Source organism: Stegodyphus dumicola, chromosome 8, assembly GCF_044657685.1.
Source record: "Stegodyphus dumicola isolate Sdum_Otavi_A_Nest chromosome 8, ASM4465768v1".
Lineage (NCBI taxonomy): Eukaryota > Metazoa > Arthropoda > Arachnida > Araneae > Eresidae > Stegodyphus > Stegodyphus dumicola.
This window is the reverse complement of record NC_140775.1, coordinates 127,091,439-127,110,192: the sequence shown is the minus strand read 5'-3', so window position 1 is coordinate 127,110,192 and position 18,754 is coordinate 127,091,439. Positions and strand designations below refer to the sequence as shown.

At 31.9% G+C, this 18,754-nt stretch overlaps 1 protein-coding gene across 1 annotated transcript in view; it reads left to right on the top strand.

Annotated features, from left to right (window-relative positions):
- Nucleotides 1–396: 396 nt before the first annotated feature.
- The window catches only part of LOC118181687 (phosphatidylinositol transfer protein alpha isoform-like), a 67,726-nt gene continuing 49,368 nt past the window's right edge, over nt 397–18,754 (top strand). Inside the window, exons 1-2 of the mRNA XM_085822391.1 lie at nt 397–523; nt 760–790. Of these exons, the coding sequence (XP_085678517.1) occupies nt 507–523; nt 760–790 (48 nt within the window). The 5' untranslated portion in view covers nt 397–506. The remainder of the gene's footprint in view (nt 524–759; nt 791–18,754) is intronic.

The window sequence follows — 18,754 nt, the reverse complement described above, 5'->3', positions numbered from 1 at the left end:
ACTTACTTATCCGAATATGCATAAAATTTAATGCCGTTGACAACTTTCATGTTTCTTCAAGATAATAAGACAGTAGGAGTACCAGACTTAGACAACTTGAACAGTATTAATTTGACTAAGAGGGTATCGGTTATCAACAAAAGCTACGACGAGAGTTAAGAACAAGATTTAGAAAAGGATTTTTAGGTCTTCAACCGAGTTTCAAAAAGAACTAAAAATAAATATTGTATTGGGCCTGCTGTTGCACATTTAGGGCATGATAGTTATTATGATTATACCGGAATCGTTTTTTGATGTAACATCTTTGAAAAACTGAAAGTTTTTATTCAAGTCATAAAATAATTATAAATCTCTGCGCAGCCTGCTGCCAATATTCTGTAAATAATTATCGAAGTTTAACTTGAATACAGCACAACTTGCTTTTCTCCTTTTGCATCAGATTTGCTAGCAGGTGTGGGAGGTTGAGGCATAAAAGCTCCGACAGTGCGTGATCGATCAAACACATTATGCTTATTAAAGAATAGTAAGTTCATTTTATGATTACCTTTTTATCACAAATATGAATTTTAGTGTTAAATAGACATATAACGCATATATTATGCTTTTCTGCTTGATGGTGATTAAAATAAATATTGTTCAAAAGGTATGATTCAGTGTTATATTTGCATGGTTTTGACAGTGAAATATATGTAAAAGATTGTTCATGAACTTAACAGTCATTTATTATCTTAATTAATATAAATCAATTTTATTTTTTAGCAGAGTTGTTCTTCCTATCACCGTTGAAGAAGTAAGAACTTTAAATTTTAGTTTTTAATCTGCCTTTTAAGTGTTTTATTGTTAAAACTGAAGATTTAATTCATGGTTTCCCCCCCCCTTTCTATCTCTTTCTTTAATATCATTCTCTTGTATATTAATTTTGTTAATAATAATGTGGAAAGATTTGTATTATGTTTAACAGAAAATTCCTCATGATGATTTCTAGTATGTTGGGCAGTTCTTTAGCATACTTAATTCTTACCGGTGCAATATTTCGCTATCAATTAAACGTGTTTAATAGAGCTGAATCGTGCCGAATTAGAGCTGTATATTAGCGATGAACACAGTTGCTTTTGTTCTATTTCAAAAACTTTTAAATCAAATTATTGCTAGTTCTTTTAGTGAAGGGACAAAAAATTGTGCTCATAATATATATATATATATATATATATTTCATGAATTTTGTATTTTCCGTTTTTGCATGTTTGTAAACCTTTTTTTCTTAGGTTTAGCTTTGAAAGAATGAACTTTTATTTCAAAATTTATTTTGCTCTTGGTTTGACTTCTTTTGCTGAGAAAATTAAACTGTAAACAATAAGTTTAAGAATGATAAAAACTTCAGATTCTGTTGAACTATCTATTACGTACTTTAGCAGTTTTGTACTCCTTGAATTAAATTGATTCAAAATCTTACCCATAATTTATTATTAGAAATAATTGTGAAGGCCTTCATCAATATTTATTTAAATTTTCCTGAATTCAAGTAGCATTTCAAAAACATTACCATATTTGTGACATTGTAATTTGCTGGGAAGTATTATAACTTGCTTTATACAAAATTTATATCAAATGAAATTAAAATGGTTTAGTAGATATGGTTTGCATTTTTATTTAGATGTATATGCAGTTTATGCATTTTATTATATTCAGATCCCTTTTGAAAAAAGACAACCATGAAGCTTACTTTCCAAAATTAAAACTGCTAAAATATTAGTGAAAAAAATTTTTTTAAGTGTGAAAACATTTTGCAAAAAAATGCATATTCAACTTTTTGATAAATGTTAATACTATATAATTTAATAAGACATAAACCTTTCATAAGATTTAATAAATAGTTCTTTAAGAGTAATTAACATTTTTTTTACAATTGCAAAGAAAATAAAAATGCTATTTTGTTTTATTTTTATGTATCATTTTAAGATGTTTTTCATATTTAAAATATGTTTCTGTTGTTCGATTGTAGTATTTTGTAATATTCAACAAAGTTAATAATAATTTAAATTTAAGAATTTTTAGTTTGATATAATGCCATATTTTTAATTAAAAATGTCTAATATAAATGTAGAAATGCCAAACCTTTAGCTTTCATATGTATCTGTGTTATAAGAACATATAAAAAATTAAATTAATTAATAAATCAAAATTAAAGTTAGAAAAAGCCAAATACTAAAGTATAGATTAAAGTTCGAAATAAAATACTTGCAATGCTTACAGATATATATTACAAAATATTTTACGTTGTGTTTTTGTAATTTTTGAATTTATGTATTATTTAACTGTGATTTTGATCAAATTAAGTTAACAGTTGTGGCTGAGATTAGGAAAACTAAGTTTTTAAAAATCAGTATTAAGTAAGTCTTCATGCACATTATGATATGTATCATGACTGTAAGAAATTTATTAATCATTTAAAAGTTAGCAAATAGTTATTTCATATTTAAAATGCAGTCTACTAAATATTGTAGCCAAATAACGTATGCTTGTGTTCTGTAATTGTATTTAATTAATTGGTAATTATTATTTTAATGTTAAAATTAATGTATGTGTTTTTTAATTAATAGATATATGTATATATATAGAGAGGAGAGAGACATACATAGGTATTGTAAAGAAGAGATAAAATTAATATGATTTTTTTTTTTTTTTATCTTAATGATTGATATTTGTGATCCTTAGTTCTTTTTTTTTTTTTTTTTTTTTTTTTTTTTTTTTTTTTTTTGAATTTTGATCTCTTAAACCAAACTACATATATGTATTTTGATAATTCTTCATTTTAAAATTAACCCTCTGAGCTGGACCTGTATTAAAACAGCATTTATTAACTATATTTGTGTAATTATTTTAGCTTCTATTTTTCAATCTTTTTTTTTTTAAGTTTTTCACTAAAATTTGAAGTATTGCTATTGAAACTGCATTTTTTCTTTCCTTAAAGCATCATAAAGATTATTCATTTATTATAATTGATTTATCCCGGCTTGTAATCAGTGTTCCATCTAATATTTCGTATAGCTGTATGATACAAAAATGTCATATATAAATAATCATAAATATTTTGCATATTGATGACTTGCAGTTGACTCTTGTGCAAAATGTAAAAGTTATCTACATTTTGTGATTCCAAGGGCAAGTAACAACAAGTAACAAACTTCGTACTGCTACACTATTGCCATATCATGCGTTTTTCATAAATTTGCAACTTTTGACAAACTTGTGCTACTAAAATTTATGTCTGTGATTTTACGAAGTTTCTGCGAATCCATGATTTTCTTGTGCTATTTTTTTAATATGTAAATTTTTTAATATATCAAAATTCATATATGTTAATATTATGTATGTATTAAAATTGATTTATAGCAAAATGTAATTATTTATTTATATTTAATCAAAAGTTGGTTACTTGCAATTGTAGCCCATGTCCAGTGGTATTTTCGTGTGTTTTATTGATTTCTTTATTTAATATTTTAGTGATCTCTGAATAGGATTCTAAAGTCAGATTACAGCTGCTGTGTTATGAGTTATATGTGTTCTGGTTGATCTTTACATTACGGTAACTTCTCGATTTTTTGGCGAAAATTTGGCAACCAACTCCCCTACAGCAACCCTCTATTTTTTTTCCCCGCCGCCATTTTGTCTTCACGAAGTAAAGACATGTTTCTTTTCTTCTTATCTACTGAACACTTCTTCCAACAATCTACTAGCCGAATTACACTTATGCTAGAAATTTTATCAAACAAAACTGCTTAATCATGACAAATATTCACTGCAAAATTTGGAAAAAGTGCACAATACCATACACCTTACGCATTTTTTAAAATAACACATACACATAAACCATGTACACGCCGACTTATTTTTACTTAAAAAAACATCCCAGAATTGCACAAAATGGCATTGCGCACACTCTTCACTATATCCATGTACACTGCTTTTTTCTCATAAATTAAAAAAATTTCACGAAAATACATGACAATTTTCTCAATCTTTAAATCCGGTAAAAAGAACATATATGAAATTACCTGATCGCGAAAAAGTATTTACCCTTTACAAATATGAACATTTCCACATATAAAATAAATAAAATATCCAAAAACTTTTACCTCTAAATCATCTATTACATTATACACGTCACCAACGAATTCATACATGAAGCATTACAAATATTTAGTATCAAATATTTAAATTATTTCCATGCACGTTTATTTCAACTTAAACGTAAACCAAATTCCTACAAGCATAAAATTCACAAAATAACTATCATTTCATTAAAATATCACTGAACCATGTACACGTCGACTTATTTTTACTTAAAAAAACATCCCAGAATTGCACAAAAATGACATTGTGCACACTCTTCACTATATCCATGTACACTGCTTTTATCTCATAAATTAAGAAAAATTCACGAAAATACATGACAATTTTCTCAATCTTTAAACCCGGTAAAAAGAACATATATGAAATTACATGATCGCGGAAAAGTATTTACCCTTTACAAATATGAACATTTCCACATATAAAATAAATAATATATCCAAAAATTTTTACCTCTAAATCATCTATTACATTATACACGTCACCAACGAATTCATACATGAAGCATTACAAATATTTATTATCAAATATTTAAATTATTTCCATGCACATTTATTTCAACTTAAACGTATACCAAATTCCTACAAACATAAAATTCACAAAATAACTATCATTTCATTAAAATATAATTAAATTCAAAAACACCACTTAAAATATACATGAGCACATACATTCAATTAATAAAAATTACCTTACAATCCTAATTACTTTAAACTAAATCATTGCTAATAACAATTTTCCCAATAATACCAAATTCCTTTCCACCTTACATTTCCACCAATGCATAAAAATAATTAAAAATACTAACTTACCTAATCTCCTTCAGAATCTTCATTACGTGGCGGATTCACTTTTCTTCATTCTCTTTCAGAATCTTTAAAATCATACTTATCTTTCAAAGCAAGATACCAGGTAAAATAAATAACATAATAAAACATGTTTATTTCTCTCTCACACAACCTTAAAAAACATTTCTTACTATCCTTTTCAATACCACTAAATACCCATTTCAAATTCACTTTATTTACGGCCATGGGATCCAAAAATTCACAAACACTATTTCACACAACACAGAATAAAGCCAAATACAAAATTTCCAGATTTTTTCCCGATTTCCCCCCGTTTCCGATTAAAGAACCGTAATTCGTCCATTAATATCACATGACATATCCCATGATCTCTCATTTCCCCCACACAAAATAATGCATAATCGGAACTCAGTACTGCTCACATTATTACCAAAGTCCCAGGTAGTATCGCCTCCAAAATGTCGCCAAACTACCAGTTACCGTAATGTAAAGATCAACCTGTGTTCTCTGTATTTGTTCTGCGATATATTTTTATTGCAAATGCTAAATGATTAACTCTAAAATGAAACATTTAAAAAGTGATTGATACGTGACCAATAAGAATCAGTTAATTATAGATTATCTGGATCTTGGCTTTTTTTTTTTTTTTTTTTTGATAAAAGAGGAGAATTCAGTTCAACAATTAAACTTAAAAAATTGGAATACCAAAAAGTTATTGCACATGCAATTTTTTATCAGATTAACAGAATTTTAAAAATATACGCAATTGAACAAAAGCAGCAAGACATTCTTCTTTTTGCTAAAATTTTACAAGAAAATGAAATTCCAGCTTCATTGACAGTCTGCCTTAAAAAGCTGGAGTGGTCAGTGGTCTGTACCCTATAATTTTTTTTTTAAAGTAATAAGTTTTTTTATCTGAAAGCTGAAATAAGAGAAGGATAAAAAAGGAGATGTTTAGAAGCTTTAATAGTGTAGTTTGTATATATATATGTATTACTGTGCATTTTTCTTGACTATTATTATCATAAGGGGGCTACTTTATTGAGCCATCATGATATGCCTATGGCTTGAAAATTTTATTCTTTTTTAACTTATTTTTTTCTTGCATGCATTACTATAATACTTTCCAAATCTAAAAATAAAAATTACTTACTACAGTCAAAAGTCATTAATCCGGACTCGTCGGGACTTCGGCGATTCCGGATTATCGATTTTTCCGGATTATAGATCATCAGTTTAAATCTCGTAAGATGGCATGCAGAAAATCTAAAATTAAAAATATGAAACCGTAATTTATGAAATAAAGAACAATTATGATCTAAAGGGTATCAAAATTTGCAAAAAGAAAAAGCTTAATATTTATTTGTTTACTTTATTAAACATTTCTTTCAATGTAAGTTGTTTAAGTTTTGCTTCGTTTCATGTGATAATACTTTCTCTTTAATTCTATTAAACAGACATAATTTCTTGTTCAGTTACAAAGTTCCGCCGTTCAAGTCCTATAATTGCTATGTCAAGAACACCGACTAATTTGTCAATCGAAATTTTTTTGTTTTCAATAACCTCTGTCACTTTTCTTCGCTATCGGAAGCGAATTATAATGACGAGGAACTTGTTTTAAATCATATCAAAGACGAAGCATATCGAGTTGAAATACTACATTTGGTAAGGAATTATAAGCCAAATAAAATAAAAACATCTGCGCTGAAGATAAGGATAGTGCTGACAAATCAACTTCCAATTCATTACGCGCCCGCCGCCGAGCAGCGTGAAATTGATAAACAGATTTCGGATTTCAAAACATACTTTCGCTTTAGATCCTTTACATATTAACAAATATATATCGGAAATTCTATTTGATATAATCGAAAGTTTAAGCTTACTTTTATAAAATTGCTCTTACAGTCTGCAAAAAAATAATAAGCCGGATGCAATTCGAAAATTAAGGAACAACGCAATCATCAACATTAACTGAAATAGATAATTATTTAGCTTATACGTCCATTATACATAAAATGCGCACGCGAAAACGTATTCTGCACTTGCGCACACTCATATGCGCAGTCGTAAAAGGTCTTACGTGCACGCGTGAACGCCTCTGCGCATGTGTCAACGCGGCGCATGCGCAGAAAGTTTTTAGTTTTTATGTCCGGATTATAGATCATTCCGAATTATGGGTGTCCGAATTAACGACTTTTGACTGTACTTAAAATTCACCTTTGGGAGACTTCAAACTTCTCATTGCCAATAATGCCAAACAGGCATTAGCATCTGCTTTTTCCTTTTGAATTACTGTCCTTTGTTCTTTTGTACTTCCAATATTAAGTTAAAAAATTTTTGTTCTCTGATAATTTTTAATAGATTTCATAAATTAAGTTTTAATTTAAATTTTAATATTAGTTAATAGTATATATTTTACTTTTGCTTTATTAAGCATTGTAGTTATTTATTTCATTTAAATTTGTTTTTGTGTATTTTTATTTCTTGTTTTTGTATATTTTTATTTCATATGAAGGGAGGGCTACAGCATCGAGAAAGCATTCAGAATTTGCAGTGAACTGTTATAATGAAATAATTTAAGGTGGTTCATAAGCTTATTTTGGACGAACAGAAGCACAATGGTTTTCCCGAGAAGAGGGATTAAGTTTAATTTGATCTACCTCCTTTTGATAATGTTAAATCAGATGTTAGTTGTATTCCTCTTCCTATTTTATGTATTTTTTGGTAAGAATATATTTTAGGGTATCCCTTGATGAAAATTGGCGATTTTTTAGTGCCATTCATGTTTACATCCAATGCCTTCCCCAGTAAAATGGCGTCCAAAACGTAATGCAATAAAGTATAATTAAAATAAAAATATATATAATCTCGATCAACTGCATTTTAAATCAAACAGGAAACAACATAAAAATGGAAATACTTTTTATCTAATCTGCGCAGTACAAAAGGGAAATATCGACTTATTTAAAAATTTCTGTTACTTCATTATGTGTGACAAACAGAATTCCTTAACAGCATCCAAAAACTGCCTAAATTATCTGAACTAAAATCTGTATACTGCCATCGCCACATAAGTTCACAAAAATAAAAATCAAATTTAATTCATTTGTAATCATTTTAGTATTGCCTTCACACACCCACATCCATGTAAAAATCAAAATCTCAATACTCAAATGACTGTCCTTAAACCATGATCTCTTTCTAATAGAATGTTTTCCATAGCGAACGTTTAAACCTTTCTTGCTACAAAGCCATCTGAATGATCTTTACATTTGACCATGCGCATTTCCTTCATACAAGCAGGACACTTATAATGATTACTGATTAAACCTTCATTTACACACCAGTCAAATATTGCTTCTTTTCCCATTCATTCCAAATTGTACAGAAACTTCAGATTAACCTTATCTCAGATACCCATTTTGTGGTGTACATCACAAATTAAGCAACATACTTCCTATGCAGCATCCAACACAGAATTAAGTTCTGAGAAATTAAAATCACTGATGATGCAATACAACCAATCACGTCTTTATAGGATTTCCATAACATTCAACTACTCAGATTACCAAAGAAGAAATAACAATAATCCAAGGAATACCCTAAAATATAGACTAACCTATTGTTTATATTTCTTTTGTTTTCTGAATTTTTTCTGGTTAGGAAACACTTATTTGATGGGGTATTTTGCATTTTTATCGAGGGATTTTTGGGATTTTCCTGTTTTGGTTTTCGTGTCTTTGTGGCTTTAGTTCTATAGTTCTTGCTGTTTTGTCTCTCTCTCTTTATATATATATATATATGTGTGTGTGTGTGTAGTCTAAAGAAAATGCAGTATTTTTAAGCTAAGATATAAGTGCTTTTAATTGTAATAGCTAGTTGATTGTATCTACAATATTCCAAGACATCATTCTTTGTATTTTTATTAATCTTTCATACAAACATACAACAAACATACAGTATAAAGTTCTAAGAATCACATGTTTTATTTAGTACATACACCAGTAAATTTTCTCTTCCTCTTTTCATGCTAATAATTACAGCTTAGGTGACCTGCACACCTTTTTTTAGGAAAAAATAATATGCATTTTAAAAAATAATAAAAATAATATGTACTTTTTAATTCTTAAATAATTCCAAAAATTAAAACCAAACCAACCATAAAATTTATATTCGAGCTGCTTCTCTTTTCTGTGAAGGACAATTTAAAAATTTTGAACTCGTAGAATCCTAGAGCGTATTGCATTGTTGATAGATGGCTCAACACCATAAAAATAATAGTAATACAAAGAAAAATATTGCAAAATGAACAAGTGTAAAACAATTTTATACGTTATTTGCATATAAACGCAACCACCTTAGTAGAAACCGTAAAATTTTCAAACTCTCTTTCAACCCATGCGTATAACCATTATTTCACCATCCATGCTGATAACAATCCTTCAGTCAAGCTATGCCGCCATTTTTGTATATATATATATTTGTGTGTTCCGAATTTCAAAGGTTTTTATAAACAAATTGTGATATTTTTTTTTCTTAATTTTAAACTATGATCTTGTTGAATTTGCCAGCAATTGAAAGAAACTGCATTAAAATTTCTACAAGAATGCAAAATTTTTCTAAAGGGAACAATGAGGAAATGCATTTTCTGTATAGTTGCTATTGCCAAAGATTGCACGAAGCAATCTTTGCAATTCCCTAATTTTTTTAAGTGAAAACAGATTGCTGTGTACTTTGGGAGAACAATATTGTAAGAAAAGTACAGAAAGATTTGAAGAATGTGTTTTATTTTTTAATGTATCGTGTAATCCATATTTAATATTTTAAATTGCTAAAGTATGTTTCCTTTTCCTATGTTGATAATGTTTATCAACTTGATAAATATCAATAGTTTGGAAATCTTTCTTAAAAAAAGGCACAAAAGCCACCAACTTGCAGCCAGTAAGTAATTTTTACCTTTTCATCCGTAAAAAAATCAAAAAGTTACACCAAGGTAGTTGTGTTAATACATAAGTACCTGTTATGAACCTTAATAATTAATATTGGCAATTTTGTCGCTCTATCAATTTTGTTTTCCAGTCTGCCCTGTTCTCAGTCCCAAAATAATTACATGATGGTTTGTGGCCTGGGCACTTTATATTTGAAGTTCATTCTCCTGGTTATAGTATTGCTAAAAGCTAAGTACTTGAAGTAACTGTAAAAGCAAAGCAACTGCAGATTTCTAAATAACAATACAAGCAAATTCAACTGTCAAAGAAGGTAGCTTCTTATTAGAAATTAGAATCTATGAAGTTAGTTATCAGATCAAAATACTAACTGAAGAGCATGAAGAATTGATGTAAAGTAAGAAACAATGAATTAAAAAAATAAACCATTATTATTTTTGGTTAACTAAAATTAAACCTAATTAATCAAAAGAATTACTACAACAATCTTAACCGTCCAAACATGAAAAACCACCTAACAACTGAAACGAATAAATTAACTGAAAAATAACAGCCTTAATTAATTAAGAATTAATTAAAATTGGAAATGGAGAATTAGCAAGCTGATTTTAAGATTTTTGTCAAAACTAAAACACGTAATGTAACAGCCGATAATCAAATTATAATCCATAACCCATGGAACACTTAGGGACTGAATTTATGATGATGTCAGAGATCATATGAGCTTAAAAACCAATGACATCACAAAAGTCACATGGTCTATGACATTATGTGCCACTTTTTACGACCTTTCAGTTCTCTTGCTGCTTCAGCTCAAAACGTTTTCCCAACACTCTACTACTACGTCTTGCATTTCATATTTCTGCATCTAAGTCATACATGAGCTGAACGATGTTTAGAATAATAGAACTACTACACAAATTTCTAAGTAGCTGTTGAGTTTTGAGCTATTAACTTGTTTTTTTTTTGGCTGTTGATAAATGGTAGTAAAGCTGATTTGATTTTCAGCTCGGAAGAAATTTGAGAATTCTCTAGCAAATGTTACTCTGTATTATAATGCAGTTTTAGCATTTGCAGTTCCTGTGATTCTTGGCCTATTGATCCGTACTTGAGGTGTTGTTATTCACAACTTTTATTTTCATTTTATGAGAGCATGTTGTGAGTGCTGGGTGTCTGGAGTTTCTTTCTGGTGGATAATCTACTGTGCAATTTATAATAATAGAAGGCTATATTAATATTAATTTTGCTTGCTTAAAAATAAAGGCCCACCAGAAAATTCACTAATAATTTGGTTCAGGGTTCGAATCCCAGCGAATGGGCTGACTGGATGGACGTGTTTGTGGTTTTCCCCAGGTGTAATGTGTATAGGAGCCAGTTTTCCCAAGAGTGTTGTCCACAGAGACATCCCTTTCATTAGGAAATAGCCTCCAAGTGCTTTGCCATAATTAAATAAGCCATTTAATGAACCTTTTTGAAAACAAATGTTTTATCATTTCTAAAGTAAAATGCAAAGTAATTAAAAAATTTCTCCCATCAAATCCTTGAAATGTTAGTTAAATATATAAATAAAATATTAGTTGTACTAATTAGGTTACTAATTTTATGTAGGGTAAAAGTGTTATTTATTGATGCAATACTTGATTGAGTGTTTTCCATTCAGGCAGGTTGACCTAATAAGACAATAACCATTATAGTTTTATTAACTAGAATTGAATTAATTAATTAAGCTGGATATTGGAATGCCACTCGCTGCAATGAGGATTTCCATAGTAGTTTTTAGAAATAATATAATGTTTTTTAAATATCTTCATTTATGCAATGCTTTGTTTTACTTTTTTTCCTTTTTCAGTTGTTCCTCTCTTTTCCATTGTTGCTCTTGGCAAAAGCAACTTCACCAAAAATAAAAATAGATTTGATTGCAATAGCAAAAAAAAAATACATACTTCACTTTCAGAATTCATCCAAATTCTTAAATATAAGCAATTCTCATAACAAGTATGAAAAAATACTCACAAGCTTTCTTCAAAGGAAATTACTGCAGTGTGTAAATAAGGCTAAATATACGTATAATGAAAGTGTTTAAATTAAGCTGTAATATAGTAAAGTTATGTATGAATAAAATATTGTATATTAATATGAAGTAATTAAAAAATCAATTTCTTCCAGTTGATTATTTCCATCTGGAAAATTCTGCCAACCTTGCTGAGAATACACCATTTCTAAAATCATACCTTACCCTAATGCCATATGGAATATATTAATTCTTGTGTAGTAAAGAGGAATATATCATTTCAGAAATTTTGCATAAATTATGTAATTAAAATTCAGCAAGATTACAGATTATCCCCTGTTTTGAATTTATTTATTCAAAATTGTAAAGTATTGTGTGATGTTCTCATTCTCTCCACATCTCTGAACTTTGTGAGTTCTTAATTAGTATCCACATTTGATATATATTCTCGACCTGAAAAATGAACTGTTCACTCATTCTGAAGTAACAAAACAATATATTTACACTTTTTATACAGTAAAACAATTTTTTAGAATCACATGAAACATTTCTACTTTCTTAGCATATCAGCATTTCTGTTTTTACAACACAAGAAAAAGCCTCGAGTATCTCGACTTCCCTTCAGTTAAAAAAACGTTCTTGCATCAACGGTTTGAGAAAGCTTCTAGCTAGCAAAAGCAATGGGACAGTAATTGTCACTCTCATCAAACTGCATTAAACAGCACCCTACAGCCAAATTGGAGGCACCACAATGAATCTGGAATGGTTTTCCAATATTCAGTGTGGCCAGAAATGTCACCCTGCATAACTTGCCTTTCAGCTTGTCAAAAGCATGTTATCTTACCCCCCCCCCCATGTCACGATATTGGACTGTCTGGGTCAACTCTGTAAGGGGTGTTGACATTTCTGCATAGTTGGCGATATATGACCGATAAAAACCCATCGGTCTTAACTGACCGAACATCCTTTTTTGTGACCAGCCTGACAAGTTTTCCGATAGCTTTTATTTTTTCTTCATCTAGCCCATATTCACCTCCTCCAGTTATGTGTCCCAAGTACTTGATTTTTTTTGGGGGGGAGGGGGCTGCAAATGTACATTTATCCATGTGTACAGAAAATCCTAACTTTTCTAAACTCTCCAGTACTACAGAGATATGTTTCAGGTGTTCCTCAAATGATTTGGAGAAGATCACATCATCATCTATGTACGCCTGGACATAATCACTGTGACTCCACAGACCAGAATTTGTTTCCCTCTGAAATCTCCCTGAGGTTCCTGCTAAGCCAAAAGGCATCATTCTCCACTGATATACCCCATTATGTGTTGCAAAAGCAGTCAGCAGCTTGCTGTTCTCATCCCTTGGAATTTGCCAATACCCCTTTCGAAGGTCAAGGCGTGTCAGCTAGTTGGCTGAACCTGCCACAAAAATCAACTCCTGCATATCTTTCATAGGAGGAGATGTTGGAGTTTTTGTTTAATGATCTGAAATCTATGCACATCTTGACTGTAGTGTCCTTCTTTGCTACACAAACTATGGAATGAGCGATCTCTGACTCGGCCGGTTAAATCAATCCTAGTTCTAACAATTCGCGTATTTGCTAATCTACCTGCTTTTGGATATGCCATAGGTATCTCACAGCAGTGAGGTTTCCTCCTAACAGCAGTAGGAATAAGTTCAATCTTGTGTGTTTCTACTCGGGCTGGTTGAACTAGACACGTAAATAATGCCTGATATTTCCTGAATAAACCTACCAGTCTACTCCTTTGAATAGAACTTAAATTCGACATTTCTATCTCCTCCAGAGATTCTGAGAAACTCTTCTGTCCTTTGATAACCAGTGTTGATTCAGTTTCCCCAAACTCCTCTTCTCCTTCTAAGGTAACATTCACTACTTGTGATCTAATTACATTGAATGTTTCATTGGAAGATCTCAAATTATAGTAGTGTGCTGTCCTCTCTTGTTGAATTCTAGCAGTGAGGTTTGCCTGCTCAGCTGCCTTCTCCAATTTAGTTTTTAGATTCTGTAAATACATGTGACTAGGAGTCGCATCTAATTGTAAATTTCCATGTTTCCCTGTCCGTGTGGACTTCAAATTGACAGAGGCCCCTGAGGTGTCCTGCCATATACAAGTTGAAATAGGGCAACCCCTGTCGTTAAGTTAGGTATCTCTCTGTAGGCCCACAATACATAAGGAATCTGTAAATGTCACCTTCTACCTTCTTCTCTGATGACATGATGTAGCATTCTTTTTAAAGTACCACTGAATTATTCCACTAAACCATTAGGTTGTGGATACCCAGAGAGTCGAAAATTTCGGACTAGCTCCTATTCGTCTCTCAAACTCTTGAGTCAAGTCCACTGTAAAATTGGCTCCATTGTGGCATGCAATTACATTTGGGATTCCTGTTCTTGAAAAAATGTGTAACAATGCCTCAAAAGTAGATTTGGCAGACAGGCTAATTAGAGGTATTGCTTTTGCCTACCTGGTACGTTAGTTTACCATGCATAGTATGTACTTATGGCCCTTAAAGCTGGGGGATCAATTGGACCTTTCACATCAATATTTACAGCTTGGAAGAGCAGATCACGCCTTGTTACTGGGGTGATTGGTGTCCTGTCAGCAGTTTTAACTGGTCTGGTCAATTGGCATTCTTTGCATGCCTCACAAAACCTGAACATCTAACCTCAGACCTTCCCATTAAAAGGAATACTTGATCCTCTCCAATGTCTTCTTACCCCCATGTGGCCACCAAATACAGAACAATGTGCTAACTGTAAAATTTCCTCCCTCCGACCCTTGGACACAACTAATGCCCTGCACTTTCCCCAAGAATTTTGTCCTTTAAAGAGAAAGTTATCCAACTGTATATTAATTCCCTTTTCCTTTCTGAGCGTACTCCCAAGCTTCTGCCAGAGATTCACAAGTCTCCTGCTGTGTTCTAAATATGTCTGCAGTACCTATTCTTTCTGACTGGGTTTCCTTGTTCCCTCCCCCCCAGTTCCGCATCTCTCTTTCCACCAGAATTTCTTCCCTCACTGCTGGTCATCTCCAGCTCCCCTGAATTTACCATCACAGTAGACTTCACCTCTCTCTCCAACTCTTAAGTTGCTTGTGGCCCTTTATGCAAGTTTTCAACCACCTTACCTGTGCCATCTAGCTGACCTCTTAACATGGCAAATACCTCAGGAGGAAGCAACACATCGTCTACCAGTGACTCTGCAACTGCACATAAAATATCTGGATGTGTAACATTGGTGCTTTCTCCTACCGGGATACTCAAGGGAATGTTTACCAAAGGGCATTTAACTGCTGAACCAAAAATACCCTTCAAATATATTGTCAGTACTTTCTCAAGTTGCAGACCTTTAGGTAGCTCTTTCTTAACCACTGTAATCTCTGTGCCTGAATCCACGAAAGCCTTCCCTACTGTGCTATTCACACTGATAAGAACTCTTCAACTTATGAAACTGATAGCTGTTTATCTTCTTTGTCTTCCTCAAAGGATTCACTTGGGCTACCACCACCTTGTCCTCCAGGATATCATCCTGAACTTTTTCCACCGAGTTTACCCTGACCTTATCCTTCCTCTCATTTGAATTGTACTAACCTGAGGACAGTTCCTTTTAAAATGTGAAGTTGAATAACATACAAAACATTTTAAACCTTTCAAGTTATCTGTGCTTTTCAGTATACCAGCTATGGTTTCTGACCCCTGGTGACCAACCAGTTCTCATCCAATGCCTGAATTACATTCTTAGTTTCACTAAATTCCCTACGCACGTTGTTGGACTTCCTTTTAGCAACAAGCAAAAAATACATTGCGCTCTCTTCCCAGCTTTCATGGGCTTGAACCATGAGTTTCCCTGCCTTATATGTCGTGTATGTACAGCAGTTTCAGTATCAAGGGTTTGGGAGATTTTGTCTGCCACCACCAATTGATTAAGACCTTCAAAGTCTGTCACCCTCCTTGATTTCACATAATTTTCCCACATCACAGTTACTCTTGTAGAGAACTGACCCAAAATCTCTTCCAAATTCCTTTTTTGCTTTCACGAAGTTATCTTAACATGCTTGGGGTGATGGTTTAAATTCTTTCAGTACTGTCTTCTTGATTTCCTCATAATTTCGATAATCATCCTCGCTTATCAATGTTAACAAATTTTCCGCCTTATCTCCCAAGCGATAAATTAAAATTTTGGCCTTGTGTTCATTAGGAACATTTTCGTTAACACAGGCTCTTTTAAAACTGGAAAAGAAACGGTCCCAGCCATCTGTTCTACTGGGAACTTTTACTGTCAGTAACCCTATTGTTCTGGTTAACTCTTATACTGATCCTTTCTTCTCATTCTTTCCCCATTCGGGTGTAGGACTCCTGTTTGAGTAATGATCCTGACTGTCTATTTTATGCTTCTCAGTGGTAATGCTCTGCCCTCTATATTTAATTTGTATTCCCTTTCTTGCCTTGCCTCTCTATATGCCGTAATAACCACTCAGCAGATCCTTTGCTATATGCTCCTCATAATTTCCACTAGCTGGAATTTTTTCCCTCAAGTCCAAAATTGTAAATGTGGGCAACACTTCAACACCAAATTATTCTAAAAGGACAACCAGATCAGATTTTCTAGATTTGGTTAAAAATGGCCGTATGGGAAATTTATGTTCAACTTAATTAGGCCAAATATCTTTAGATCAATTACACATTAAATAAAATCCTTAATCCTTAATATCTCACAAGCACTAAGGAATTTATGACCATTCATATAGCATGAAATAAAAATAATTAATGCACTTAAAACTTAATGATCATTCGTGTCTCAGATATTCCAATATCATTGAAAATTAGGAGTAACATTTTCATAATAATTTAAACAACAAGCACTAATTATAAAATTATACTCAGACCAAATGAGCACGATTAATAGCAGCTAATTTATCAAATTATATGTTTTGCTGTCTGCAAAATATTGGTAACATCGCTGCATTCCACATTGGTCATGTAAGCCTATTTTCAGCTTTTTTTTTTTTTCCACACTAATTTTTCCCTTAAATCACAAGCAGGAGCAAGAAGAACAAAGCACTAATGCACAGCTCTTGAACAATTTGTTCCATTTTAGCAAGAAACACTTCAAGCACTTATTGGTTGTTGATCACCACATAGACATAATCAGCACTCTTTTTTTTTTTTTTTTTTTTGTTTGTTTTTGAAACTATAGACCCACACATTTTTTGACAGATTGTTTTAGTGGTATTGCCAGACTGCATACTTTTCATCGGATTAACACACGTAGATTGTATTCACGTGTACATTTTAACTCTCTTTTTCTTCACAAAATGCTTTAAATACTGCTGACTTTTCATCGGATTTCACATGCGATACTTCTTTTTTCAACTGTAACCTGTAGAACATTTCCATCTTCCACTTTGGATAGAATTTTCAAATTTCTTCATTCAGGAGTATAAAGTCGTACCACTGCCATCACTGTGATGTTCTCATTCTCTCCACATTTCTGAACTCTGCGAGTTCTTGACGTATCCACATTTAATCTATATTCTCGACTTGAAAAATGAACTGCACACTCATTCCGAAGTAACAAAACAACAATTTACACTTTTTACACAGTAAAATAATTTTTTTAGAGTCGCATGAAACATTTCTACTTTCTTAGCATAATATCAGCATTTTTGTTTTTACAACACACTCAAAAAAAAAAGCCTCGAGTATCTCGACTTCCCTTCAGTTAAAAAAAAATTCTCACATTCTCACCATGTGTATGCCACACTCTCTTATCAATGCTTCTTTTCTCGTTCGTTGACAGATTCCCCTTTCTTTTCGATCAGGGTGGCTGGCCTTGCCAAACTCTCCAGCAGGGCTCCGTCAGAGCTTCTTTAAATCAAGTATGTGCATGACATATTGCATGTAATAGCAAAAGTGGTTTTTTTTTTTTTTTTTTTTGTGAAACCTTGCTTAACAAGTGTAATTTATTTCCAAATCTTACTTGTAATGCAAAACATTCAATAAGCAAAGTAATTTATCCATAGGAATCAATGTAAAATAAGATGATGTATTCCATTCCAAAAAAATAATCAATCAGATTTATAATAATGTAATTTATTACTTATAAAACAGCCGTTTTTACTAGAAAGTTGTATGAAGACATTTGTTTTTGCCTAAGCTTGAGACACACCATAATTGTTAAATATATTTGTAGCATGCATTGCTACTGCCTTATTAGGGTGATGCTTCTCAACATATGATGCAGTAATTCCCAAGCTTTCAGCATCTCCTTTATTTTACTGGAATGTTTTTCTTTTGCTGAGGCTGCTACCCTCTCCTTTCTTGATACAATCTCCTCCACAACTTCTTGCTGTTACCTAGAATGCAGTTCCATAAGCTTTTCGTTGGTCAATTCCTGGCTATGCTCTTTTATGAATACATTGATTTTATTCTTATCTACTTCTAGCCCCATATTCTTGGCTCATGTACACAGTCTTGTCGATTACAGGTTGCATAGGCTCAAACCTTTTGGAAGTTGTGTTCAACAAGCTTCTTCCATGTAGAAATGAGGGTGCTCTTGATAACCTCTCCCATGCCTAACAATCTCATCTTGAGGCAGGCAGTGATGGGAAAGTGGTCTTTTTGAGCTTTCTGAGAAGACATTGGTTTCTTCAGTTACCTTAAAAATGATGTTTGAAGAGCGCTTTAGAACTGAATCTTGAAGAATTAAAATTTTTCATCCTCTATGCCTAGAGGATGTATAGGAGCATTGTCCAGAACAAACATGACACAGAATGACTAATTCATTTCAAGCAGTTTTTTATATGTATACAGTCAAAAGTCGTTAATCCGGACTCG